This window comes from Carassius gibelio, chromosome B20 (assembly GCF_023724105.1).
Source record: "Carassius gibelio isolate Cgi1373 ecotype wild population from Czech Republic chromosome B20, carGib1.2-hapl.c, whole genome shotgun sequence".
Lineage (NCBI taxonomy): Eukaryota > Metazoa > Chordata > Actinopteri > Cypriniformes > Cyprinidae > Carassius > Carassius gibelio.
The window spans coordinates 28,514,885-28,541,939 of NC_068415.1; the positions used below are offsets into that span (position 1 = coordinate 28,514,885).

Consider the following 27,055-nt stretch of genomic DNA (forward strand, 5'->3'; position numbering starts at 1 on the left):
TAGATGTGATCTGCAGTGTTTATGGTCTTTTTGGGCAGGATAAGCGATTTATTGAAATTGTGAAAGTGTGTGTCTGCTCTGCACTTGCCAACATATGAAGGTGACCCAACACAAAATACATTTATTTCGATACAGATATAAAAACGATGACTCGTTATGTGATGTATTCATTAAATGATTCCCGATTAATGCAATAGAATGTATTGGAGTATTAGGAATCTCAATATGATGGTCTGGTAGGTTCACTTTTATGATGTCATGAGCAATCCAGTTTTCTATTATAGATCAGTGTTTTTTTTGTTGTTGTTGTTGTTGTTTTTTCGGTTAAATAAAAACAATTTTCACACCAAGCATACCCAAACTAAGGTAAAATGTCCTGCTCCATTTTAAAAGCTATGTGAGAATGTTTTAGCCTCCTGAAAAGTCTCTGAGCTTAGTTTGGTTTGGTTTATTTAGTGAACTGGTTTTCAAAGTGTGGGGGATACCTGCCAGGGGTGGTGCACATGTTCTGCAGGAGGAACTTTGAGCAAAGAAAACTTTAAACTCAAAATCCTGTTTTCATCTCTCTCCTGCTCTTCTCAGGTGGTTTGACCAATGGCAGTGGTCGTTATATTTCAGCTGCACCAGGAGCAGAAGCCAAATACAGGAGTTCAGGCAGTACGTCCAGTCTTTTTAGCAGTCAGCTCTTTCCCCCACCACGAGCCCGCTACAGCCGCTCAGATGTCATGCCTTCAGGACGTAGCCGCTTACTAGAGGACTTCCGGAATAATCGATTTCCCAGCCTGCAGCTGCGAGACTTGCCTGGTCATATGGTGGAGTTCTCTCAAGACCAGCACGGATCCAGGTCCCAGCTCCTCCCAGTTTATACTATTGCAGGATTTTTTAAATCTTGGATGTTATTTTTTTTAATTTAATTATTCAGTTTTCCAGTAATGAAAAATGGGGAAGATTACCTTAATTACTTTTTAATACCTGTGTTCATTTTAAGTCAGTCTTGCACATTTTACAATTTCTGACTTTTTTTTATTTTTATATCTATATCAATATATCCTATACCTGCTTATTAACTGTGTTGTTAATGTTTTTTTGTTTTTTTTTGACACTTTTGATAGCATTTGAAATATTTTAAATTGCGTGTCTGGAAACACAGTAAAAATAGCAGTTTTAAAATAAAGTTCAATATTGTAAATTTTAGTTTTTTTTTTTTTTTTTTTAATTGTAAGGTCATTTTTTCAACATCCAGGTTTATTCAGCAAAAGTTGGAACGTGCAACTCCTGCAGAGAGGCAGATGGTTTTTGGGGAGATCCTACAGGCTGCTTACCAACTCATGACTGATGTCTTTGGGAACTATGTCATACAGAAGTTCTTTGAGGTAATTAATTTTACACATTCAATTACAGTGTCTAGGACTGCGTTTCTAGGACTGTATTTTTGAATATAAACATGGAAAACATTATTATTATTTTTTTCAGTTAAAAACATACACATACTAATGAAAGAGTCTATTGTTTGTACGTCAGATGTGAATGCATTTTTTTATGGATATACACTACCAGTCAAAAGATTTTGAAAGGTAATATTTTTAATGTTTTTAAAGAAGTCTGTTCTGCTCAAAGCCTGCGTTTATTTGATCCAAAATGCAGCAAAAGCACTAATATTGTAACATTTTTACTATTTAAAATAACTGCTTTCTATTTAAATATATTTTAAAATGTATTTTATTCCTGTGATCAAAGCTAAATTTTCAGCATCATTACTCGAGTCTTCAGTGTCACATGATCCTTCAGAAATCTTTCTAATATACTGATTTGCTATTCAAGTAACATTTATTATTATTATTATTATCAAATATAACATTTTTCTTTAACAAATAGAAAGATCCAAAGGACAGCATTTATCTGAAATAAAAATCTTTTGTAACATTATACTATACTATTCAAAAGAGTTTTTTTGGGCTGGGTGAGGATTATAGAAATTAATACTTTTATTTATCAAGGATGCCTTAAAGGGTTAGTTGACCCAATAATCAAAATTATGTCATTAATAACTCACCCTCATGTTGTTCCAAACCTGTGAGGCCTCTGTTCATCTTCAGAACACAGTTTAAGATATTTTAGATTTAGTCCGAGAGCTCTCTGTCCCTCCATTGAAACTGTGTGCATGGTATACTGTCCATGTCCAGAAAGGTAATAAAAAAATCATCAAAGTAGTCTGTGACATCAGAGGGTCAGTTAGAATTTTTTTTGAAACATCAAAAATACATTTTGGTCCAAAAATAGCAAAAACTACGACTTTATTCAGCATTGTCTTCTCTTCTGGTCTGTTGTGAGATTTCAAAACACATGCCATTTAGTGATATCCGAACCAAGTTTCTGAACCAAACAGTTTTTTGTGGTGATTGATTCTGAACTGATTCTGTGCTAATGTTATGAGCCCAGGTAAACCGAAGGCTTGAATCAAGGGCAAAAGAACCGGTGAAGCATTTTCTTCCACCGGTTTATTGAATCGAACTGTCCGAAAGAACTACTGGTGATCCAAAAACCAATGCAACCGGTTTTTTGACTCGAGAACGAGTCAATCTTTTGTTCGTTGTCTGGCTCAGCTCAGTGTTTATCTTCAGTACTCTCTTCACAGCAGTTCAGTCAGTGTACTGTTTGAGTAAATGAATTAATCCTGGATATTGGATTATTTTATATCAGAGGGAGTGTCAGTCACATTAAAAAAGTTAACAGCTTAATTAATTTGTGGATTAATGCTTATTGGAGACGCAAACCGTTTTAAACGATTCAGTTCGATTTGATGAACTGGTTCAAGAAGATCCGGTTACATCGAATGATTCGTTCGCGAACCGGACATAACTAAATGGCATGTGTTTTGAAATCTCACAATAGATCGTATGAGAAGACAATGCTGAATAAAGTCATAGTTTTTGCTATTTTTGGACCAACATGTATTTTCGATGTTTCGAAAAATTCTAACTGACCCTCTGATGTAACATGGACTACTTTGATGTTTTTCTTACTTTTCTGGACATGGACAGTATACTGTGCACACAGTTTCAATGGAGGGACTGAGAGCTCTCGGACTTAATCTAAAATATCTTAAACTGTGTTCCGAAGATGAACAGAGGTCTCACGGGTTTGGAATGACATGAGGGTGAGGGCTGCAGAGAGGAAATGGCATAAATCAAGAAACTCTACTGACCTCAGTGTGTATCAGTCTCTCCTCTCTTACTTCTCTGCAAATGTGTCCACTGATAAAACATCCTACTACCACAACAAAATTAACAGCTGTTGTGACGCTTGGACACTCTTCAAAACTTTCTCTTCTCTTCTAAATCCGCCTCCACCATTCCACAAGTAATCCATATGAAAACAACGCGATGTCCGTTTTTCACGTCTCCCTTCATTATATCTAATGTGACCACGCCCCTGCGCTATTCAGATTCAAACTGAAGCGCGCGGCTTGAATACGCCCACACAGAAGAAAAAGCAGCGAGACTGTTCAGGTTTTTTATTTTACTGTTTGTCATCTTTATTTACATGACATTTTCTAAGTGACAATTTGTTTGCAAATGGGCAAAAGCCACTCAGATCGCACAATAAATTTGCTCAAAGATTGTTAATACACACTAAAAACTAACCTTGCCATGCCATTTTCAACTGGTAAAAACTTTAGAAACTCTTAATATAAATTCCAACAATTCCAATGTATGTAAATATTTCCCCATTGTATTGTCACAGGTAGGAAAAGCACATTTTAGCGATCTCTCCACAGCGATATTCTACTTACCTGAAAATACCAAATTAAAAACAACGTTTCAGGATAAATAACGAGTTGGCTAATATTGTGACGATAATTTTTAATTAATCAAGAAAGGTGGATCATTATCGAGATTAAAATATGATTAATCGTGCAGCCCTAGTTTTTGCATTAAATATAAATGTAAGTTTTGCATTTGATGACTTGCATAATGCATTTCTGTATTTGAGAGTAACTACTTTCTCTGATTCTCTGCTACAGTTTGGCAGTGCGGATCAGAAATTGGCACTTGCGACTCGTATCCGTGGCCATGTGTTGCCTCTGGCTCTGCAGATGTATGGCTGTCGTGTAATTCAAAAAGCTCTGGAATCCATCTCCTCTGACCACCAGGTAATTGTAAGTTGCCTTTTGTTTTCTTTCAACATTACACATTAATCCACAATCTTAGGCATTTTTTAATTGTAGTGTAACTTTCTACAGTACAGTATAGTCCACTAGGATTTTTTTTTTTTTTTTTTTTTTTTTTTTTTTTTTTTACATACATTTAAATCTACATGTATTCAAATAGACAATGTTTAGAAATTGTGGTAGTTCCCAGAACTACAGAGTGTGTTGCTGTTTAATAAAAAGGTTTTAATTACTTTATTTCTTGTGTGTCAGAGTGACATCGTACGAGAGTTGGATGGTCATGTGCTCAAATGTGTCAAGGATCAGAATGGAAATCATGTGGTGCAGAAATGTATTGAGTGTGTCCAGCCCCAGGCTCTTCAGTTCATCATTGATGCCTTTCAGGGACAGGTATCAGCTTCACAGACACATTTAAAACACCCAGAAACAGAATTTAATCAAATGTTGATGCACATTACTGCATGTCTGTTGAAAAACTTCATTAACCTGTTAGCCTGCACCCCGACGCGGGCTTCCTCAACGCTATATTGATGTGTGCATGCCCAGTAGTGTGTTCTGCAGTTGAAATAGAATACATTCTGATGTTTATTCGTTTTTATTTTGTGCTTTACATACATATGGAAAGGCGATGGGTTCACGTGAGCTGCTTGAACTGAGGTGCTACAGCTATTTGTCATGACACATTAAATAGCCACAAAACAGTAATTATTGTTCAAAATGCAATTCCTGAGAATTTTTCATACCAGAAGTAACCCATTCTGTCTGCACATTGTTAGTTTCCTTTTTGCTCTGCAATGTATTTTTCATTGCGTATTGTGAGAGTGGCATTGTTTACTAAGCAACAGTAACTTGCGGATCCTTGCAAAGGTTCAGTTTAGTGTAGTTTAACGCAAAATAATATACCTATGAAATATTCATTTTAATTTGTTACTGTCCAGTTCTTTTACAATATATTGCTATTGTTGTCTCTTTTTATATTGTAATTTGAATGGCTTCCTAAAACACCAGTGAGAATGTAATTTAGTATTTTAGACAGTATAGCACAAAAAACAGGGTTGGGTCAATTCACTGACTTTTAGTTACATTTTGAACTCTCAAAGTGCATTAGATAGAATGATTTAACTTCAATATGTACAACATTTAAATATTCTTCCAATTCTTCATTTGTCTTTTTAATTGTATTTTTTTGTTTTTTTATAAATATCACATTATATTTTATTTTTTGTGTGTGTGTGTTTTTTTTTTTATAAAGTTTTTTCCTCTCGGTGTGTAGGTGTTTGTTTTGTCCACTCATCCGTATGGCTGCAGGGTGATCCAACGTATCCTGGAGCACTGTACCCAGGAGCAGACCCTGCCCATCCTGGAAGAACTCCATCAGCACTCTGAGCAGCTGGGACAGGTATGACTTCCTTAATATATGTCATCCAGGAATTCTAGAAATCTCTGAAATCTGCTATCTTGCTATAGTAAGATTCTTATTGTGTGGCCTCTTTTCATCTTTCCAACCAAAAATAATCCAGTAGAAAAAGTAAAAATTTAAGTAACTATTACAAAGGTACAAAAAAGCTGACTTTTAAAGGGCCGTTTACACAGAACATGTTTTTACAATCCACTGATCTTCATTTCCCATTGCTTTTCTTTATAACCTTGTGCTATACAGACTCTTAAGTGTTGTGCATCCATTTATTGCAGCATTTAAAGCAAGTCAAAGTATTCAAAAAAATGCAGTACTCAAGTTAATACATCTCAGTCTTGTGTTTTTTCATTCCACTGCCCTGTGTCTAGCTTTTTACAACATAAAAATGTTCTGTATGAATGGCTCTTTAAGGGTTACTCCACCGCAAAATGAAAATGTAGAGCTTAAGAGCATAAGAGCTTTTTTGGTCTTCGGAACACATTTTAAAACATTTTGAATGTCGTGGTGAGTGCTGACTTTTCACTAGCCAATGAGCTGAACATCTTTTATGCACATTTCTAAGCAAACCATTCTGGCAATATAAACAGTCTGCCGACGTGCACCGAGGGAAAGAACAGCTTCGTCAGTGTGCACAATCACTGTATCAAAGGACAAGGTTCGTCGAGCTCTGAAGCATGTGAAAATCTGGAATGCTGCTGGCCCAAATGGAATTTCTGGTCGTGTACTGAGATCATTCACCGATCAGCTGGCTGGATTGTTTACGTCCATATTTAATGAGTCCCTTGCTCAGTCAGTTGTCCCTACATGCTTTAAAAAATCTATCCATTCCTGTACCAAAAAAACAACAATCCATCTTGCCTAAATGACTATAAACCAGTGGTACTCACACCACTAACTATGAAGGTTTTTGAGAGGCTTATCAAGAACACCATCTGACTAACAACACTGACTCACTATAGTTCATCTATCGTCCGAATAGGTCTACTGAGGATGCTGTCTCCCATCTCCTGCACCCAACTCTCACCCACACCGAAAGCAATAAAGGGAATCATGTGAGGCTGCTGTTTATAGATTATAGCTCAGCCTTCAACACTATAGTCCCCCACAATCTGATCTCCAAGCTCAGAAACTTTGGACTATATCGCTATATAAATAAAGGACTATAACGCTATATAAATAAAGGTGACTAGGACTGAATGCCCCACTCTGTGACTGGGTTCTTGATTTTCTATCATGCAGACCTTAGGTAGTGAGGGTGGGTCAGACCACCTCCAACATCATCACCCTGAGTACAGGAGCCCCACAAGGATGTGTTTTGAGCCCGCTGCTCTACTCGCTCTACACATATGACTGTGTGTCCTCTCACACCTCAACTTCTGTCATCAAGTTTGTGGATGATACAGTGGTGATGGGCCTCATCTCCAACAATGAGGCATGTCAGCAAAACCAAGGAGCTGATTGTGGACTGCAGGAGGAGGCAGCAGCGGATCTACACCCCACTTATCATTTAACGGGACTCCAGTGGAGAGAGTGAGCAGCTTCAGATATCTTGGTGTACACATTTCTGAGGACCTGACCTGGACTAACCACATTCAAGCTCAAGTTAAAAAAGCCAAACCACGACTGTACCATCTGAGACTCCAGAGAAATTTTAAGGTTTTTCCTGGAATCCTTGAAAACTTTCTATATCTTTGCTATAGAAAGTATATTGACCTCAGTGCATCTCATCGTGCTATGGAAACAGCTCAGCCCAGGATCCTATAGCCCTGCAAAGAGTAATATGCTCAGCTAAGCGCATCTCCAGAACATCTCTCCCCTCTGCAAGAAATTTCCACTGTCGGGCCAGTGCGATCAAGTGCATTAAATGCCTGTGTTTCCACAGTCGAGCCATAAGCTCTGCTGCACTTCACTAAAACACTCTACACGCCTCTCAGGAACAACATCACGCAACCCCATCATTTCACCAACAAACAGAACTTGTCAGAAAACAAATAAGAAATAAGTCACTGGAACTAGCGAGCGATCACAAAACGAACATTATAAAAGCGGCCATTTGTTTACATGCTTTAAGTCACCCGTCCCCTTTGTGGGATGCCTACATTTACTTCACTATATTACAATTAAATCTAATTTAATCTTGACAAACTAAATATCGTTGGAAAGGTCTAAGACTCCCAAATATATATTTTACCAATGTTTTTTTTTGTTAAAGATTATGTAGGAAAAGTAATAGATTAATTTATGAGAAGAGTGCACCCTCAAAAATCTACATCATAACAGTTCTGACCTTTGTTTAGAAAAAAAAAAAAAACACTTTGTGGCCTTTTTCACTATCACATTTTGAAATCATCAGAAATTATATATCAATTGAAAACTTAAAATCTCAAAATTCATCCTTTAAATATTTTAATCCAAAAGTATCAATGTTTTACTATAATAAGTGATACATTGACCATAATGAATTAGTTTATCAGGATTGAAAGTTAGTCAGACAGAAATCAAGCATAGCCTGTTTATTCAGTCGAGTCGGTTTCTGTTTATTTGAAGTCACAATAGTCTATATACATCACATTTAGAAAGAATGATCTTTTCTATATTTGAATAAAAGCTCCTGAACAAAAACATTTATATTTTTATGACATATTCGCGGAGCTAAACTCTCGAGAAGTGACAGATAAAATATTTTACTAAATGAATACACAATTGTGATGGAGAATAAGAAGCTTCAGTATAGAGTATAAAAGGAGCTTTTCCCCATACACAGTATGAGTGAAGTATCGTAAGGGAACCTGGGCCGTTGGCCCCCGAGGAGGCACTGATGAGGCACGATCAAGCACTGGAAGTGAGATTGGAAACATGCACTAGGCCGAAAGTGACAGTTGAAACATGCATTAGCACGTCCGCTTTTGGCTCGACAGTGGAAACTCTGCTCAAGGCTGATAGCAAAAACAGAGAGGCTCAGAAGGAGTTTCTTTCCTCACTCTATGACATCTCATTGTTTACATCTCTGCACATCATCTGTGTAGCAGTTTCCTTGAAGCATCTCTACACGTCATCTGTGTAGTAGTTTAATATATTGTGTATATTTCATTATTTGTATTTCATTTTCTTCTTTTTTGTCTCATCATTTTTTCATATACAGTATGTCACTATTTGTATTTAATTTTATCTTATTTAACTATAATTAGAATATCATCAAAAAGTTCATTTATTTCACTAATTCCGTTCAAAAAGTAAAACTTGTATATTATATTAATTCATTCCACACAGACTGATATATTTCAAATGGTTATTTCTTTTATTTTTTTTCATGATTATAACTGACAACTAAGGAAATCCCAAATTCAGTATTTCAGAAAATTAGAATATAACTTAAGACCAATACAAAGAAAGGATTTTTAGATATCTTGGCTAACTAAAAAGTATGAAAATGAAAAGTATGACCATGTACAGCACTCAATACTTAGTTGGGGCTCCTTTTGCGTGAATTACTGCAGCAATGCGGCGTGGCATGGAGTCGATCAGTCTGTGGCACTGCTCAGGTGTTATGAGATCCCAGGTTGCTCTGATAGTGGCCTTCAGCTCCTCTGCATTCTTGGGTCTGGCATATCTCATCTTCCACTTCACAATGCCACATAGATTTTCTATGGGGTTATGGTCAGGCGAGTTTGACATGGCATCACTGACTGAGGAAACTTTACACTGGACCTCAAGCAATGTGGATTGTGTGCCTCTCCTCCCTTCCTCCAGACACTTGGGACCCTGATATCCAAAGGAAATGCAAAATTTACTTTCATCCGAGAACATAACTTTGGACCACTCAGCAGCAGTCCAGTCCTTTTTGAAGCAAGACGCTTCTGACGCTATCTGTTGTGCGTAGTGGTTCTTGCAGCACTGAGAATAATCTATATTAAAATGGCTCATTTGAATTATGCCGAAGGCATTCAGAATATGAGTGCTACCCAAATAAAATAATGACTAAAAGTCTTTGAGAAAGGGTTTCTCAAACCAGGTGGTGCATTAGACAAGGAGCTCATCACCTGTTTCCAAAATGCATCACAAACTGCTTGAGAAAGTTGTAAACGAATTTCACATTGCACAAGGTGCAAACAACCTTAGGCCTGTTTCACACATACTCTGTCTGCAGTGCGTATGCGTTGCATATGTTTTTTACGCACCCATGTTAACGAATTCCAGTGTTCACGCGGTTGCAGTCCGTCAGTGCATTCCAGGAGTGGTGTGTCTGCAGCAGTGCAGCGATCGTTTATGTACCGAGTAGCGGACTGCGTCCTGTGTGAAAGCTCAATGAGTCCGTGCTGCTTCTGCACCACATGCAATGCAGATGGAGTTATGTGTGAAATAGGCAACTGAGTCTTGTCGAGGTTTCCATTGGGAAGCTTCTTAAAAAAATAAATTCCCTGAAACAAACCCGGCGGCATCTTATCTGCATCCATGTTAGCACGTCATGTTTGATGTGGTAATTTCTCAGTAGGCATACACAGGTTCGAAGACTCGTTCTCGCCCCCTACAGTGCAATTTGGCTAGGTATACATCCGCGCAAAAGTGTGTGTGTGTAAATATATATATATATAAACAAGTACAATTTTGTTCATTGTTCCTTCTGTGTGAATGGAAAGGAGGCCATGCAATGAGAAGAGCTTAGGGTTGTTGTACTTTGTGGGATAGAGTGAAGGTGATTGCATAGTGGTTACTGCATGATATGTTTATTTTATAACTTTTTGCCTACTTTGGAGTTGCATTCAATTGCTTTGAAGAATTTTCTCATGTCCAGTTAGATGTGCTAATGGATTTTTATGATGCAAAACATTACCCACCCCTTGCCCCCCTCACTTATTTTATCTAGAAGTATCAAGGCGTTTCATTGGAGATGACCCCCAAAACGTATTATACATTGTCCAGCGATGCACTGTTCAAGGTCAGAGTCATGCGCCTTCCTCCCACTCACAAGAACTTCTTTGCATCTCCTCGTCTCCCTCCTAACCAGCCTTTGTTTAACACCTAGATGCTTCTTCAGTTTTCATACTTTTCACTCACACTTTGCCTTACACAACTTTCTTCCTTAATGGCTGCCACATCTCTACTTTGTCTAAAATCCAATTCTAATATATCATAGACTTTATTTAGTGGGGACACCAATTAATTTGACACAAGCAATGCTGTGAGATATAGTGAGATACAGAAGTATATAATGTTGTCACAATACCAGAATTTTGGTAGTCTGGAAGTCAATACAGTCATGATACTGTTACCAATACAAAATAACTGTGCTACTACAATTTATGATACTGTAGCCAACAACAACAAAAAAAGCAGTTTGAACAACATTTCTAACTTGAAAATGTAAGGTATTGATGCTAATAATATGTAAATAATAAATGAAAACTTGCAGCTTGTAATCTTCAAATATTTTAGTTCTTAGTGTTGCAGTGTCAGGTCTGTTAATCTTCATTAATCTTCATGTACACTTCCGGTTTCTCATTATCCCATTTGTTACTGTGGTTATGCATTTACATCATGTCTGCACTTTCAGAAGATGTATTGCATCTTGACGCATTTAATTAATAATGGTCTATCTAGCAAAACTAAATGTCTAGGTTTGTGAGGCACATAAATGTGAGAAAGAGACAACATATCACTGACTCGTTAGGGAGAGTAACAGTTCTATCAGTTCACCCAAGGTCAGCAGTCCTTATTGTCAAGTCCTGACACATTCGACAAGCTATATACATCTAGCCATCACAGCCTTTTTTGTTGTCATGCAACTAAATAGGGACAGTTCTTTTAATAAGGTCTGTTTCCCTCTTTAAAATATTTTTTTTATCTCTGTAATTCAGTGTTTCCAGCACATTCAATATTTTTTTCCCTTCTGCTCCACTCAGAGCACCTCAGACCAGCAATCTGATTTGTTATGTGCATCCAAAATAGTTAAACTAATCTTGTGCCTACCCAAAACAATAAAGTAGTGACTGCTCTTTCAAATTTGAGGGAAATTTAGTATAGACAAAGGGTTTAAACTGAGTCCCACTGCTTCTGATATTGGCGTGCGTGTTTTTTCCACCTTCCAAATGAATGCTGGTGTGTCTATGTTTGAGTGGGTGTTGTGTGGTTTCTTATTGGGCTATTTGCCAAATACCAATTTTTAGGATCAGTCATTGCTTAGATAAAGTAGGAGTATTAATACATCAATGACCATGGGTTGCTGTTTTTGAAATCACCCCATTGAGGACCTTTTTTTGGTCAGTTGTTTTATTGTGAGGGTATGTGGTTAAAGTAGCCCTGCTCAAAATTGTTGTACTAGTATTTCATATATTGTTCTGTTTGTTTATGTTTACTTGTTTATGAGCTGTTACAATAATATTATGTATGTTATTTCTCTCTCTCCCACTGTCCTCTGCCTGTCTTCACTTGCAGGATCAGTATGGTAACTATGTGATCCAGCATGTTTTGGAGCATGGGCGTCCAGAAGACAAGAGCAAGATAGTGGCAGAGGTCAGAGGGAAGGTTCTGGCTTTGAGTCAACATAAATTTGCAAGGTAAGTTAATGTGAGAGAACTGTATTCTAGAGATGAAACTGTATGAGAAATCCATATCACAATTACTGTATAGTGACCAGAAACATTCTAAAATTCTTAATGTGGCCCCCCATAACTGTACATTATTGTTTCTTCTCTATGCCCTGCCTTTCTAAAATGTATCCATTTTTTAAAAGCTGAAAAGTGAGGTGTGCTCTGATTGGTCAGCTATCCAATGCGTTGTTGTAATAATAAAATCTCCATAATCATCGGGAAGAAGGAGGCAGGAAACGGCAGAATGAAACTTTAATTACAAAATAAACATAAAACAGCGCATCAGCCCCCTCACGGACGACTGATGCGCACAAATAAAAAGAAAACACAACTAAAAGCCCAGGCCTGGTCCTCTCTCATCCTTCACTGTTGATCCTGTTTTATATCCCTCCATCTCCTCCGTGAGACTCGAGACCAGTGAGTGTCGCAGGCGTCGCTCATCTCCAATCACTCCACCAGCCTCGCTCCTAGTTTTCACGTCCCTCGGCCCTGCCCCACTCGTCACATACCCCCATCGCCCCTCGCAGGTCTGGGGGGTACTCCCGAGACTGCACTCTACTCTAACCCCCCCCCTTCCGCTCACGGGGACCTGCGGGAACCTGGGGGTAGGACAGACGAGGCGAGAGAAAATGAGATGGAAGAAGGAGCGACAGAGACGAGAGAGGGGAGAAAGTAGAAAAAAAATCCGGTTCCCAGACGCACTGCTGCTTGGCCCTCCACCAGCTGGGTGGCCTCCTCCGCGGTGCCTGGCGTTGGCACTGGACGGCCCTCGGCGGACTGCACGACACTCCTCCGCCGCCCGGTGGACGGCGATGGCTCCTCCGGTTTTGGGCAGCCGGCAGGAGTCCCCTGTTCCCTGCTCCTCCCCATTCAGGCGGATGGCAGCAGGCTCTGGCCCCCTGGCGAACAGCGCCGACTCCTCCGCTCCCTCACGGACGGCAGCCGCCCCTCCACATCGCGGGCGGCGGCAGCGAGCTTGCCCGTTCCTGGCAACTCACTCCAGCCCACCGCCTCGAGCTTCCATGGCGGCACACTCCTCGCCTGCTCGATGGCACCACGGATTCACCACAGCGGCGAGGGATCTTCAACAGCGCGTCCCTCCCTTTCCCGGGCTTCGGCACCACTGTAATGATAAGACCTTCGTAATCAACGGGAAGAAGGAGGCAGGAACCGGTGGACAGTTAAAATTAAACTTTAATGACAAAAATAAATACAAAACAGCGCAGCAGCCCCTCACGGCCGACTGATGAAAAACCAAACACAACTAAAACCCAGGCCTGGTCCTCTGTCGTCCTTCACTGTCGTCGCTCCTGTTTTATATCCCTCCATCTCCTCCGTGGGGAGACCGGTGAGTGTCGCAGGTGTCGCTCATCTCCAATCAGTCCACCGGCCTCGCTCCTCGTTCCCACGTCCCTCGGCCCCGCCCCACTCGTCACAGTTGTGTGCCTCAACGGGGTTTCTGCGGAATCTTAAAAAGTCTTAAATTGTACAAGAAACTATAAATTATGATTTCAAGAGGTCTTAAATTTGGAAACAGAAAGACCAGAATTGTGATACGACTAAATGTGACGATTAAACTTAAAAAGGCTAACGTTATGATTTCGTTGAATTAACATGAGTGCTGCACATTCAAAGTCCAGTGCTGTGCTGCTTTGTGTTCTGCTTTTACCGGGGAAAGTTAAATTTTTACCAAACGCTCCACCTGTTGGCAGAGAATGAATAAGCATTTTCAATAGGGGGAAGTTATATTTGTACCAAACGGTCCACCTGCTGGCAGAGAATGAATAAGTATTTTTAATACAATTGTTTTTTTGGGGGGGTTTTTTCAGTTCAGAACAATGCAAAAATCGACCCATGTTTTTACCCTGCAAACACGCAAAGCCTTAAATGTGAACTGGTGGATTGATAAGAAGACAATGTATTATAAAAGTCTAAACATGGGGTGCGCAAAATGTATGGTCTGCAATAATATCGATATTATTGTGATTGGCCGCGGCATCTGTAAAGTGCATTTGCAGGTTTTGATCGCTGAGTGGCGCTTTAACCACAAGTTATCAAACAAGCGCAGCAAAGCACATTTTTGCAAGTAGATGTCAGCTTTGCCTCACTGAAGTGTTACATTTGACAGCTTCAGTCACGGAAAATTAAATAAAAACACTAGTAAAAATATTAAATTTATTTAATATTTAATATTCACAGATGAAAGTTAGGTACCTAATCACTTATGAAGTAATGTGCATTTCTTAGAACGGATTCAAGCAGGATAAATGGCAAGCCCGTGCCTGAGCCTGTGCTTATATTTTCTCTGAGCTACATGGTATTAAACCATATTTTAGATTTGACACATTTAAAAGGTGTGCAGTATTATTTATATTATATGAATTGTGTTATATTATTCAAAAGAAATTGTGGTTTACTTTGCATCGGAGCATTAAAAGTGGTAGCCTATTTTAGGGGGGTAGGTTACATGGATTAATATGCAAAATGTCAATATTTTCATATTATGTCTATATTTTAATTTATATTTAAAAATTCCTATAACAAAACAACATGCATTTTTTTTATTCATATTACCTGTCCTTTATTTTGGCAGATAATTTCTTGGGAAAAAGATATTTGTTTGTACACTGATTAATAAATTCTTCCATGTTTAGTAAAATATGAAATACTGTATACTTTTGTTTCCATTATTTAGGCCTAATTAGCCTAAAGCCAGAAACAAATAAATTAAACCTGCATGATTTAGCTAAATCTTTGAAACTCTAAAGAATGGATTAAAACGTCCTCGCTATTAAACTCAAGTTCTCATTATAATCAACAAAATGCACACAATGTAAAAAAGAGCTTTATTAATTGACAACTTCAGTGATTTTAAAGGGAGCCTTCTTTACTTGCTTTTACTTGCTCCCTGATTTTTTTCAGAAAAAAAATCAGACTTATTAAATCGATTTTAAAATCAATATTCAATTGACAAAGATTGTTTTTTTTTTTTTTCAAAACAAGTTTTAATATAGTTCATCATTCATTTACCAGTCAAATTTATAACGGAGACAAGATGATCAAAAAAATGACCTTAATGCTGGAAAGACCTTTATTTTGTTATTATTTTTTGTTAATACTAGCCCATCATGCACCATTCACTCAGCATTAACAGCTGTTCAGATTAAAACTGGCAGCTCCGCAGTGAGTCACTGACTCACTGACTGTCATGGACAGAGGACAGAGCAAGTGTGTATATAATTTCTAGTCTATATTTCCATCTTGTTATGCCGCTGGTTTAGTTTTTTTTTCTTTTTTTTTTTCTTATATAACTTATTTGTAAATAGAGCAGATCTATAAGGGCTGTACGATTCTGGATAAATTGAGAATCACAATTTTTTTTTGGTCTCGTATAGAGATCACGATTCTCCTACGATTCTTTTTTTATTATTAAGTTGGCTTGAGAAAGCCAACTTACTGATATTCTATTTAAACTTCTTATTATTATTCTTCGGAGACTAAAATTTTCAACTGCTACTCCTCCTAGAGCTTTAACTCTACAGACTCCAAACTCAGCCAAGATCTTCAGACTGATCTGAAGTTAGTTGCTATATCTTTTTAGACTGATCGGACTTATAGTTTTCATAAAACTGAAGATTAAATATCATAAAAATCCCATAGACTTACATTGAAAAGTCTCTGCTCAGCTGAACCTTCCGTAAACTCCAACTGTCAAAAATTCTATTCTAAACACACTGAAGCCCATTAGACTCAATCAGACTTACCTTCTATGTACTATTACTAACCCATTCAAACTCATTCAAACTCATCTATCTATCTATCTATCTATCTATCTATCTATCTATCTATCTATCTATCTATCTATCTATCTATCTATCTATCTATCTATCTATATTCAAACTCATCTATCTATCTATCTATCTATCTATCTATCTATCTATCTATCTGTATTCAAACTCATCTATCTATTTATATTTAAACTCATCTATTTATATTTAAACTCTATCTATATTAAAAATTATCTATCTATCTATCTATCTATCTATCTATCTATCTATCTATCTATATTCAGACTCATCTATCTATATTAAAAATTATCTATCTATCCATCCATCTATCTATCTATCTATCTATCTATCTATCTATCTATCTATCTATCTATCTATCTATCTATCTATCTATCTATCTATCTACTCATCTAATATTTCTAATCTATCTATCGATCTATCTATCTATACTCATCTAATATTTCTAATATTTCTAATCTATCTATCTGTCTGTCTATCTATCTATCTATCTATCTATCTATCTATCTATCTATCTATCTATCTATATTCAAACTCATCTATCTATCTATATTCAAACTCATCTATCTATTTATATTTAAACTCTATCTATCTATATTAAAAATAATCTATCTCTCTATCTATATTCAGACTCATCTATCTATATTAAAAATTATCTATCTATCTATCTATATCTTCAAACTAATATATCTATCTATCTATCTATCTACTCATCCAATATTTCTAATATTTCTAATCTGTCTATCTATCTACTCATCTAATATTTCTAATCTATCATCTATCTATCTATCTATCTATCTATCTATCTATCTATCTATCTATCTATCTATCTATCTTTAAACTCATCTATCTATCTAAATTCAAACTCATCTATCTATTTATATTTAAACTCATCGATCTATCTATATTTAAACTCATTGATCTATCTAACTATATTAAAAATAATCTATCTATATTCAGACTCTATCTATTTATATTAAAAATTATCTATCTATCTATCTATATATAATATATATATATATATATATATATATATATATATATATATATATATATCTTCAAACTAATATATCTATCTATCTATCTTCATAGCAACACTCTAGCAACTATCCAAACCAACCTAGAAACCACCGAGGGTATCCTAGAAATGTCATAACAAAAACTTAGGAACCACCCCGGGTACCCTAGCAACCGCATAGCAACACCCTAGCAACCATCCTGGGAATCCTAGCAACCGCATGGCAACACCTAAGCAACCACTCCGGGAACCCTAGCAACTGCATAGCAACACCCTAGCAACCATCCTAGGTACCCTAGCAACCGCATAGCAACATCCTGGCAACCATCCCAGGTACCCTAGCAACCGCATAGCAACACCTTAGCAACCACTCCGGGTACCCTAGCAACCGCATAACACCTTAGCAACCACTAAGGGTACCCTAGCAACTGCATAGCAACCCCTTAGCAACCATCCTGGGTACCCTAGAAACCGCATAGCAACACCCTAGCAACCATCCCAGGTACCCTATCAACTTTAAACTTTTCAAACTTTTTAAACTTTCTTATCCAGCTTTCTCAAGCCAACTTAAAGTTTGTCTTGACGAACTTTTTTATCTAGTCATTATTACTATTACTATTATCATGTTTTATAATATTTTAATATTATTACTATTATCATGTTTTTTGAACAGCAAATCGTCATATTAGAATGATTTCTGAAGATCATGTGACACTGGAGTAATAATGCTGAAAATACAGCTGCATATCCCAAAATAAATTACATTTTAAAATACATTCAAGTAGAAAGTAAGTTATTTTAAATTGTACAAATATTTCAAAACTTTACTGTTTTTGCTGTACTTTTGATCAAATAAATGCAGGTTTGGTGAGCAGAAGAGACTTTAAAAAACATTACACATCTTATGGTTCAAAAACTTTTGACTGGTATTGTGTATATAACGTATTTAAAACCCCAGTTTTTTTATATTAGAATGATGAAAAAGTTTTTTAAATCATTGCTTCAATGACTCACTCATAAACCTACCACACTTGTTTCATTACTGGATCAATCAGCGTTTTTGACGATTCTCTTGAATGAAAAATTAATTCATTGGCAAATACATTTTTAAGACACTTGTCGCCACCTAGTTGTTAATACGATGTAGCTTAGAGAAAATATAAGCACAGGCTTCACATTTATCCTGCTTGAATTCGTTCTAAGAAATGCACATAACTTCAAACTTTCATCTGTGAATATAAAATATATAAATCATTTTAACTACAGTGTTTTTCTTTCATTTTCCCTGACTGCAGCCGTCAGTTGTAACAAATCATCGAGGCAAAACTGACGTCTATTTGTGACTTAGCGGTCAAAAGCTCCAAATGCACTTTACAGATGCCGCAGCGGTGGTGCACGTGACGATAGAACCAATGTTTTGGATCACCACCTACTGTCTTTTCCTCTTTTGGAAGGCCAAAGTATATTCACTTCTGCAACAAAACACACAGCATCGTCACAACATAGCAGCTGCGCTGGCAGCTACAATAAAGTTACACCTTCTTTCTTTGTGTGAACATTTGGAAGGCATTAGGCAAATCTTCCCACATCATGATGCAGACTTGTGAAAGCGTGTTTAAATGAGGCGTTTTAGGAGGGCGTGGACAAGTCTTAACTTTTATAAATTCATAAAGTGACTACGGTGACCTTGGAATAAGAGAGAAACGGACTTGTATTAGCATAGATGCCATTCTTCTAACAATATAGCAAGTTCATTTTGTGTTATAGGAAGTGTTCCCAGTTCCGGTTGTCCTAATTAATGCAGCCTAAAAATTATTTAACTGATTTGAATATTATAAATGCGTTATGTATAAGCCAGGTTATAGAGATGGGTATTTAATCTAGATTTAAACTGACAGAGTGTGTCTGCCTCCCGAACAAAGGTTATTCCAGAGTTTTGGCACCAAATAGGAAAAGGATCTCCCACTCTTAAGACTGGTTCACACGGCAGGATAATTAGTAATAATAATAATAAGTTTATTTTATATAGCGCCTTTCTCAGACCCAAGGTCGCTTTACATAGAAATAGAATAACAAACATAATAACAGAATAAACAGATTAACATTACATAGGAAACATAAGAATTAGTGATACAAACAGTAATACAACAAAACATACAGTAAATGGATTATAAATTGTATGAGGAGAAGTGATCATTAAACAGAAATGTCTTGAGATGCGTTTTGAAGAAAGGAAGAGATGAACAGTTACGAAGAGGTTGTGGGAGGGAGTTCCAGAGTTTTGGGGCCAGGGCACTGAAAGACCTAGTGGAAAGTCTAGTGCGGGGAATAACAAGAAGGTTTTGGTCGGAGGATCGGAGTGAACGGGAGGGGGTGTATGTAATCAGGAGGTCACAGATGTATGGAGGAGCGAGGTTATGGAGAGCTTTGAAGGTGAGTAGTAGTACTTTGTATTTAATCCGGGACGGGACTGGTAGCCAGTGGAGTTGATGGAGAATGGGGGTGATGTGAGCAGATCGTTTTGTATGTGTAAGGAGCCTGGCTGCCGAGTTTTGAATGTATTGCAATCTTTGAAGGGATTTGGTGGGTAGACCAAGGAAAAGTGAGTTACAATAATCTAAGCGGGACATGATGAAGGAGTTAACCAAAGTCTCTGCATCACTAATAGAAAGGAAAGGTCGGAGGCGGGCAATGTTACGGAGGTGAAAGAAGGCAGTTTTAGTGAGTGATTTGATATGATGATCAAAACTGAGAGTGGAGTCGAATGTAATGCCAAGGTTTTTGACAACCGGGGTGGGGTGAACGGGTGAATCATCAATATTAAGAGTAAAAGTGTACGGTTTGGAGAGCATGCTTTTGGGGCCAATCAGCAGAATTTCAGTTTTATCCGTGTTGAGTTTGAGAAAATTGTTTTCCATCCATGTTTTTAAGTCAGAAAGGCAGTCAGTGAGCGAGTGTGGGGGGGGGGTCAGAGAAGGAAGTAGTGGTAAGATAGAGTTGAATGTCATCAGCATAGCAGTGGAAATTTAGACCGTGGCTGCGAATAATCTGACCAAGAGGGAGAATGTATATGAGAAAGAGGAGTGGCCCGAGAACCGAATTAGGCCGATTTTAGCCCCGATTCACCCCTTCCGACAATCTTAGGATGCACCGATTATCGTAAAATAATCTGATCAAATATTCCTGCCGTGTGTGGTGTGTTAAGACTGCTCTCCTCTGCTCGGAAGAACGTCGGGACTGCTCCGATCTCAAATCGGGGATATCCAACATGTTGGATTTATTTGGCCCAATTTCTTCTCGTGTGTGGTGTCCCCCGAGGACAAACAATCACGCAGCCTGTGGACTGTGGCATGTAGCCAATCAGAAAGCGAGGTGACTAGGCGGTGAGGAAGTGACATGAAACAAAATCAAAACAGCCGGCGTATATAATATAACAAATATAACAAATACAAATAAAGTCGATGGCATAACTACATCCACAACTGCAGTCCACCAGAATACATGGAAACTAATATATGAACGTTTATTTCAACGGTTATTAATCTGTGTAGTACGTAACAACATTTCTATGAGATAAAACAACAACTTTCCTCCATATCATAATGTAGCAAGTATAGTCCATGCTCGCGTGGTCTCCACCTCTTTGACCATCGCCTTTTCTTGTTTTTCTTATGTTTTTTTTTCATAAAAAACAAAGCACAAACTATGGCACTTGTTCAAATACTGAGGTGCTAAACCATTTACGGCTCTATAAGTTATAAGCAAGATTTTAAAATATGTACAATGTTTAATAGGGAGCCAGTGCAGTGTTGAAAAAGCCAGGCTAATATGGTCATACTTCCTGTTTCTAATAAGAACTCTAGCTGCTGGATTTTGAACCAGCTGTAGATTGTTTATTAAGTGTGCAGAACACCCACCCAATAAAGCAGTACAATAATCTAACCTTGAGGTTATGAACACATGAATTAACGTTTCCGCATTTGACATTGAGAACATAGGTTGTAATTTAGATATATTTTTGAGGTGGAAAAATGCAATTTTACAAATGCTAGAAACGTGACTTTCAAAGAAAAATTAGCACACATAGGTTCCTAACTGAGAATATCTCTGTATCTCAACAAGGAATAGTTCTTTGGGTTTGAGACTTTAGTCTTTGCAACTTTAGGGATCTTATCTGTTCACGAACAGCTTGTAACATTCCAAAGAGAAAGGAAACCTTGAAATAGCATGATTTGACCCCTTTAATATATAAATTATTAATAAAGCATATTATGTACAGACAAGCAACAGAGCCCAGAATTTGCACAGAATGCACAAAGAGTCACATTAAGTGTTTTCCTCCCATAGAGTCCATGAAGAAAATGTTTAATGCATTAAGGTTGAGATGTTAAAACACTAAAATAGGTATTTAAATGGTACTATTTATAGACAAGCATGTATGGCCAGAATATGAACTAATTGATCGAAGTTTCAAATTAAGCTGTTTCCTCTCATAAAATATTATACAGAAATTTCATAACATGCAATTCAGCACACAATGTTTAGATTCTAGGTTCATCTTCATGCTTGCCTGTACTGCCTGAATATTTTGACAAAAGTATAAAATTTTCATATATTCTAGATTCATTACATGTAAAGTAAATCATTTTAAAGCATATAACATGCAAAGTTGACTGGAAGAAATTGGGTAGGAAAGGTGCACAAGCAACAGGATGACCGAAAGCTTGAGAATACTGTCAAGCAGATTCAAACGTTTGGGAAAGCTTCACAAGGAGAGGACTGGAGCTGGAGTCAGTGACACTCAGATGTCAAGAGTCAAGACACTCAGATGTCTTCAGATGTTAGAAGTATCTTACCTGGGCTAAAAGAGAAAAAGAACTGGACTGTTGCTCAGTGGTTAAAAGTCCTCTTTTCAGAAAAAAAGTTACTTTTTAATTTATTTTGGAAATCCAGGTCTGGAGGAAGACTGGAGAGGCACAGAATCCAAGCTACTTGAAGTCCAGTGTAAAATTTCCCAAGTCAGTGATGATTTGGTGTGGTGTGACGCTGCTGGTGTTGGTCCATTGTGTTTTATCAAGTCCAAATTCAATGCAGCCATCTACCAGGAGATTTTGGAGCATTTTACAGTATGCTTCCATCTGCTGACAAGCTTTATGGAGATGCTGAATTCCTTTTCCAGCAGGTACCTATCCACAGTGCCAAAACCACTTCCAAGTTATTTGCTGACTAATATCACAGTGTTTGATCGGCAAGCTAACATGCCTGACCTGAACCCGATATAGAATCTATGGGATATTTTCAAGAGAAAGATGAGAAACAGACAATCAAACAATGAAGACGAGCTGAGGGCTCATTAGTGCTACAGGCTGATTGCTTCCATGCCACACCTCACTGGTGCTGTCATTTGTGCTAAAGGAGTCACAACAAATGTTTTTGTTTTGCAAATGAAGGAAATGTAGAGTTTGGTTCCAAAACGCGATAAGCGCCATTTAAAAAATAAATTAAAAAAATATATATAATAAAAAAAGTTTCCTCCAAAATCAGTATTTTGTCTGGTCAGTATTGAAAAGTCCATTTTTAATTTGACTCAAAATGTGATATTCGCAGAGTTATTGCATCATGTTTTCTTCCTTTTTTTTTTTTTCAAACCGCAACAAACGCCAGTCTCCCTTTTTTGCAGAATGCGATATATCTACCCAACCAATCACAGCACACCATTCCACACACTCTAGACAATAATGGCGGCGCTTTAAATATACCCAGCATACTAGTTTTCCTAATCTACTTTGTACTTTGAGATCAACAAACAAGGGTTGCACAATAAATCACATGTGATTGTCATGTGCATCTCGTTAGTAAAGCTGGTTCTGGCTCTAACTTATAGAACCTCTTCTGTATCATCAACACAAGGAAGAAACATATGTAATAAAATATATTTTATTAACAAAATATAGACAGGATTAATAAACAACTACTAAATTAATACCATAAATGAAATGGGAATAAAGTGCATAAGATGCATAAAATGTAAGAGATTATGGTAGGTGTTGCAATGTCAGAGATACGTTATCTGTAAAGATAAACTGTCTCTACTCTGAAAGAAATAAGGTGAAGAACCCTGTTTTGCATCAAACAAATACATGAACGATTTGCTACAAACTCCAATCAGCTATATAATATCTAATGTAAATTAGAAAAATCATATACTGATAATATCTAACAATTCAAAGAGGTTTGGATAAGTGATATTTACGTTCTGTAAATTTGCATGCACAAGATAAGCTTTGTGAAGGTGTAAATCGCATTTCAAGCATAACAAAAAATATTATTTGCAGCATTTTACTGTTACTCATAAGTGTATTTTGAAACTGCAGCTTCATGCTAAAAGTAAAATAGACATGATCTGCATTCTTCTGACTTCCATTTTCCTGTGCTAACACTTTTGGCACAATGGGTCTCATTCATGAAACACGAGCAGAACGAATTTTTGTGTAAATCGTGTGTAAAGTGGTTCTGGCGTAAATAAATCTACGAAATAAATCTACACCTGCTCTCAGCCACGCGTAAATAGTGCGTTTAACATCTGAACGGTTTGCTCATTAATACGGCTGCATTTGAATTCACCTTAATCGGGTACATATTTACGCCGCATTTTGAAAAAAATATATAGTATAAATTATATATAGTAAATTAATTAAGTTTTTTCTTTTCACTTCTGGGACTGTTCGATTAACAGATGAACTCCATTAATAGCATCTGTAATATGCTGCCAAGCTTCCTTTTTTTAGAACCCGATACGCCACTATGTACGCTTGAAAATAAAACGTGGCGTTTTGAATGAACTTCTGATAATAAAACTTCAATTTCTGCAGCTGAGAATTTTTTTTCATTCGCTTTTGAGAAGACATGTTGAAATCCTTCCTTTGGTGTCATAATATGATGCCCATATATAGTCATCAGTCGGATTTAATGGGTGGGATTTATGGTAATTGAGAATGAGCGTGCACACTTGTGTGTTACTTTTCACTATCACATCTGACGTTTACGAAGTATTTGTGAATCAGGAGAAGAGTTTTAGGAAAGGTCTCTTTACTTGCAAATCACTCACATATTTACTCGTATATTTACGAATGTTTCATGAATGAGACCCATTTTGTTCACTAAAATACGGTCAAAAGTACTGCAAGCCTGTGAACAGTGATTTGCAAGCAAAAACAACAGTTTAAAGAACTGCAAAACGGATTAACTGCATAGAACCAGTCTGTGTGTGTAAAAAACTTTTACTAAAACTAAATGACGTATAGTGCTCGTGGGGCAAAAAGGTTCTAAAATATTTTTTCTCTGCACTTACAATTTTGGCACGATTCTCTCACTGACTGAGTTTTGCCAACTTTGTTGTAGCCATCCACATGAGCCTCATGCTGACTCACCATTTACTCTTATCTGATTGGTAAAATAAACATATCATATGCCAAAACATTAATCTTAATGTAGTTCCACATCGTTCTCGCTGCCAGAATGGTACTTTTATCGTACATATAGGCTACATTAAAAATAAATTTATAACTAATTAATTAATTTAAAACATGATATTTTAAGTTGTGTACCATTAGGTCAGACTCCCATGTAGTACGTAGATCAACTTCTATGTTGTGTATTTTCAATACATGTTGTTAGTATATCTTATTGTGTTGTCACATGAAGTGTTTTCTTTATAAAGGTTTATATTAGGGATAAAATGCTTCATTTTCATCTTTCAACTTGGATTATTGTAGCGTTGTTTTAGAAGTAAATGAAGAGAAATGTGAGAATTTAATTTTTATTTTCTGTAGTTGTAGGTTGTGCATTAGCCTTAATTTAGACCAGCTTAAGCAAATCAATCATTTCAGGAATATTCATACATAAAGGCTGATGTTTTTTTCTTTATTATTCATTGTATTGAAGGCTTTAGACAATTTGTCAGCTTTACCAGTTCATATAGATTTGAATAACATATACCCTGTCCTATACCGACTATGAACACATTTCCACCATTTATGCCTATGAAAGGTGATCAAGCCTATCAGAGTAGGTATGGGGCAGAGTGACTTGTGTACTTTTAGCCTTGAAGTACAGTGTATGTAACCTGGTTGAGAGCATAGAACTATTATCATCAATTATTGAGAATCTTATCAGTTTAAAGGTATCCACAAAACATCCATTCAAGTTAAATCCAAGAAATAGTGTGTGTGTGTGTGTGTGTGTGTGTTTTAAATGTTTTCATTCATAGGTAATAACCCATTTAATTTCAATTACATTTTGACCACTGAGTTTCCTTAAAGACATTTGACCAGAAATTTGTTCCTCTTTGTTCTTCCAACCATAAATGTCACCCCTACTATATTCAGATGGTGCGGATTTTGTTGTGAAGACAATTTATAAGCTTTCTTTCTATAAATATCAAATAAAAAAATATAAAGAATAATATAAATATTACAGTTAAATTCAATTTATCTATATCTATAAATCTATTTATCTATACCGTATTCCAAAATGATAATGTAAATTGGATGTTAGTGTCAAACACTATTTTTTTATTTTCTTTTTTCTTGTTTTTTTTTTTTTTTTTTCAATTAAACTCATGGATGGTATTGTGTCTCAGGGCTCTTTGGATCACTGAAATTAATCTCAGACACCTGTAATAATTTGCCAAATGAGCCCAATTAAACAAAAATTACTTAAAAAGGATGTTCCACATTACTAAGCAAAGCCACAGGTTTCAAGCAATATGGGAATAAAAAGGATCTCTCTGCTGCTGAAAAGCATCAAATAGTACAATGCCTTGGACAAGGTATGAAAACATTTGATATTTCCCAACAAGGCTGTGACATCAACAGGGAGGTGGTGGAACATGTATTTTGCCGGAATCATGTGTAGAGAGCTGGTTGGCCCCTTTAGGTTCCCTGAAGGTGTGAAAATGACCTCGGAAAAATGTAAAAGATAAGAAACTCATGGTGTGGCCACCATCCTCCCCTGACCTCAACTCTATTGAGAAACTTTGAAGTATCCTCAAGCAAAATATCTATGAGTGTTGGAGGCAGTTCTGATCAAAACAGCACTTCTGACATCCTGCAGACAAATTCAAGCAGAAACTCTTCAAAAACTCACAAGTTCAATGGATGCAAGAATTGTAAAGGTTAAAATTTAAAGAAGGGTTTCTATGTTAAGATGTAACTTGCCCTCTCAGGATGTTTTTGTTTAAAATAGCTTTTGATATTTTAGTAAAAATTACCACCTAATGCTACAAATTCAGTAAATGCCCATTTTCAGTTCTTTACAACCTATAAAATGTTTTAACTGTTAGAGATAATACTTTGAAGTGCATTTAGATTTTTTTTTTATTTTTTTTTTTTGGAAATACTGTTATCATTAGGAGGTTAGTTCAATAAAATTTGAACTATACTTTAATGGTTGATGAGTTGAAAATTATACTGACTGAGATTTGAATTGACTATTTATGAAAATCAGAGAAGGATGTCATTTGCATAATAATTTGGAACGCGGTGTATATAAAACTTTTTTACAGAGCCAACTCTATCTCAAAACAAGTAGTTGTTTTATAGTATTACAGTAAAGCTGTTATTTTCAGTCAACAAAATTGAGGAATGGTAATAACAGTAAATAACCCCAAATTAACCATGTACTAACAATGTTTATTATTATTATTACGGTGTGCTTTTTGAGTATAATTTTTGCATAATGTATTAAATATTTAAGATATTATGTAAAGATATATAAAGATAACCTTTGGTCATCTGAAAACTGTATTTCCCTTTATTGTGTTTGTGTCTGTCTCTTCTAGTAATGTTGTAGAGAAATGTGTGATTCATTCTTCTCGTGCGGAGAGGGCCCTATTAATCGATGAAGTCTGCTGTCAGAAGGATGGCCCTCACAGTGCCCTGTACACTATGATGAAGGACCAGTATGCAAATTATGTAGTGCAAAGAATGATTGACATGGCTGAACCTGCCCAGCGCAAGATCATCATGCACAAGGTAAATGCACAGAATGCTGTTG

The 27,055-nt window shown here is 36.8% G+C and overlaps 1 protein-coding gene across 11 annotated transcripts in view; it reads left to right on the forward strand.

Annotated features, from left to right (window-relative positions):
• Positions 1-27,055, forward strand: part of LOC127983648 (pumilio homolog 2-like) — a 130,208-nt gene that overhangs the window by 100,856 nt on the left and 2,297 nt on the right. For 4 of the 11 annotated variants that reach the window (XM_052585850.1, XM_052585857.1, XM_052585848.1 and 1 more), the window contains 8 exons: positions 583-844; positions 1,244-1,373; positions 4,025-4,159; positions 4,424-4,561; positions 5,445-5,570; positions 10,453-10,524; positions 12,021-12,142; positions 26,841-27,033. In XM_052585850.1, coding sequence (XP_052441810.1) covers positions 583-844; positions 1,244-1,373; positions 4,025-4,159; positions 4,424-4,561; positions 5,445-5,570; positions 10,453-10,524; positions 12,021-12,142; positions 26,841-27,033 — 1,178 coding nt within the window. Of the gene's footprint in view, positions 1-582; positions 845-1,243; positions 1,374-4,024; positions 4,160-4,423; positions 4,562-5,423; positions 5,571-10,452; positions 10,525-12,020; positions 12,143-26,840; positions 27,034-27,055 lie in introns of those variants that run through there. The other 7 variants (XM_052585849.1, XM_052585852.1, XM_052585853.1 and 4 more) reach the window with 4 other exon arrangements.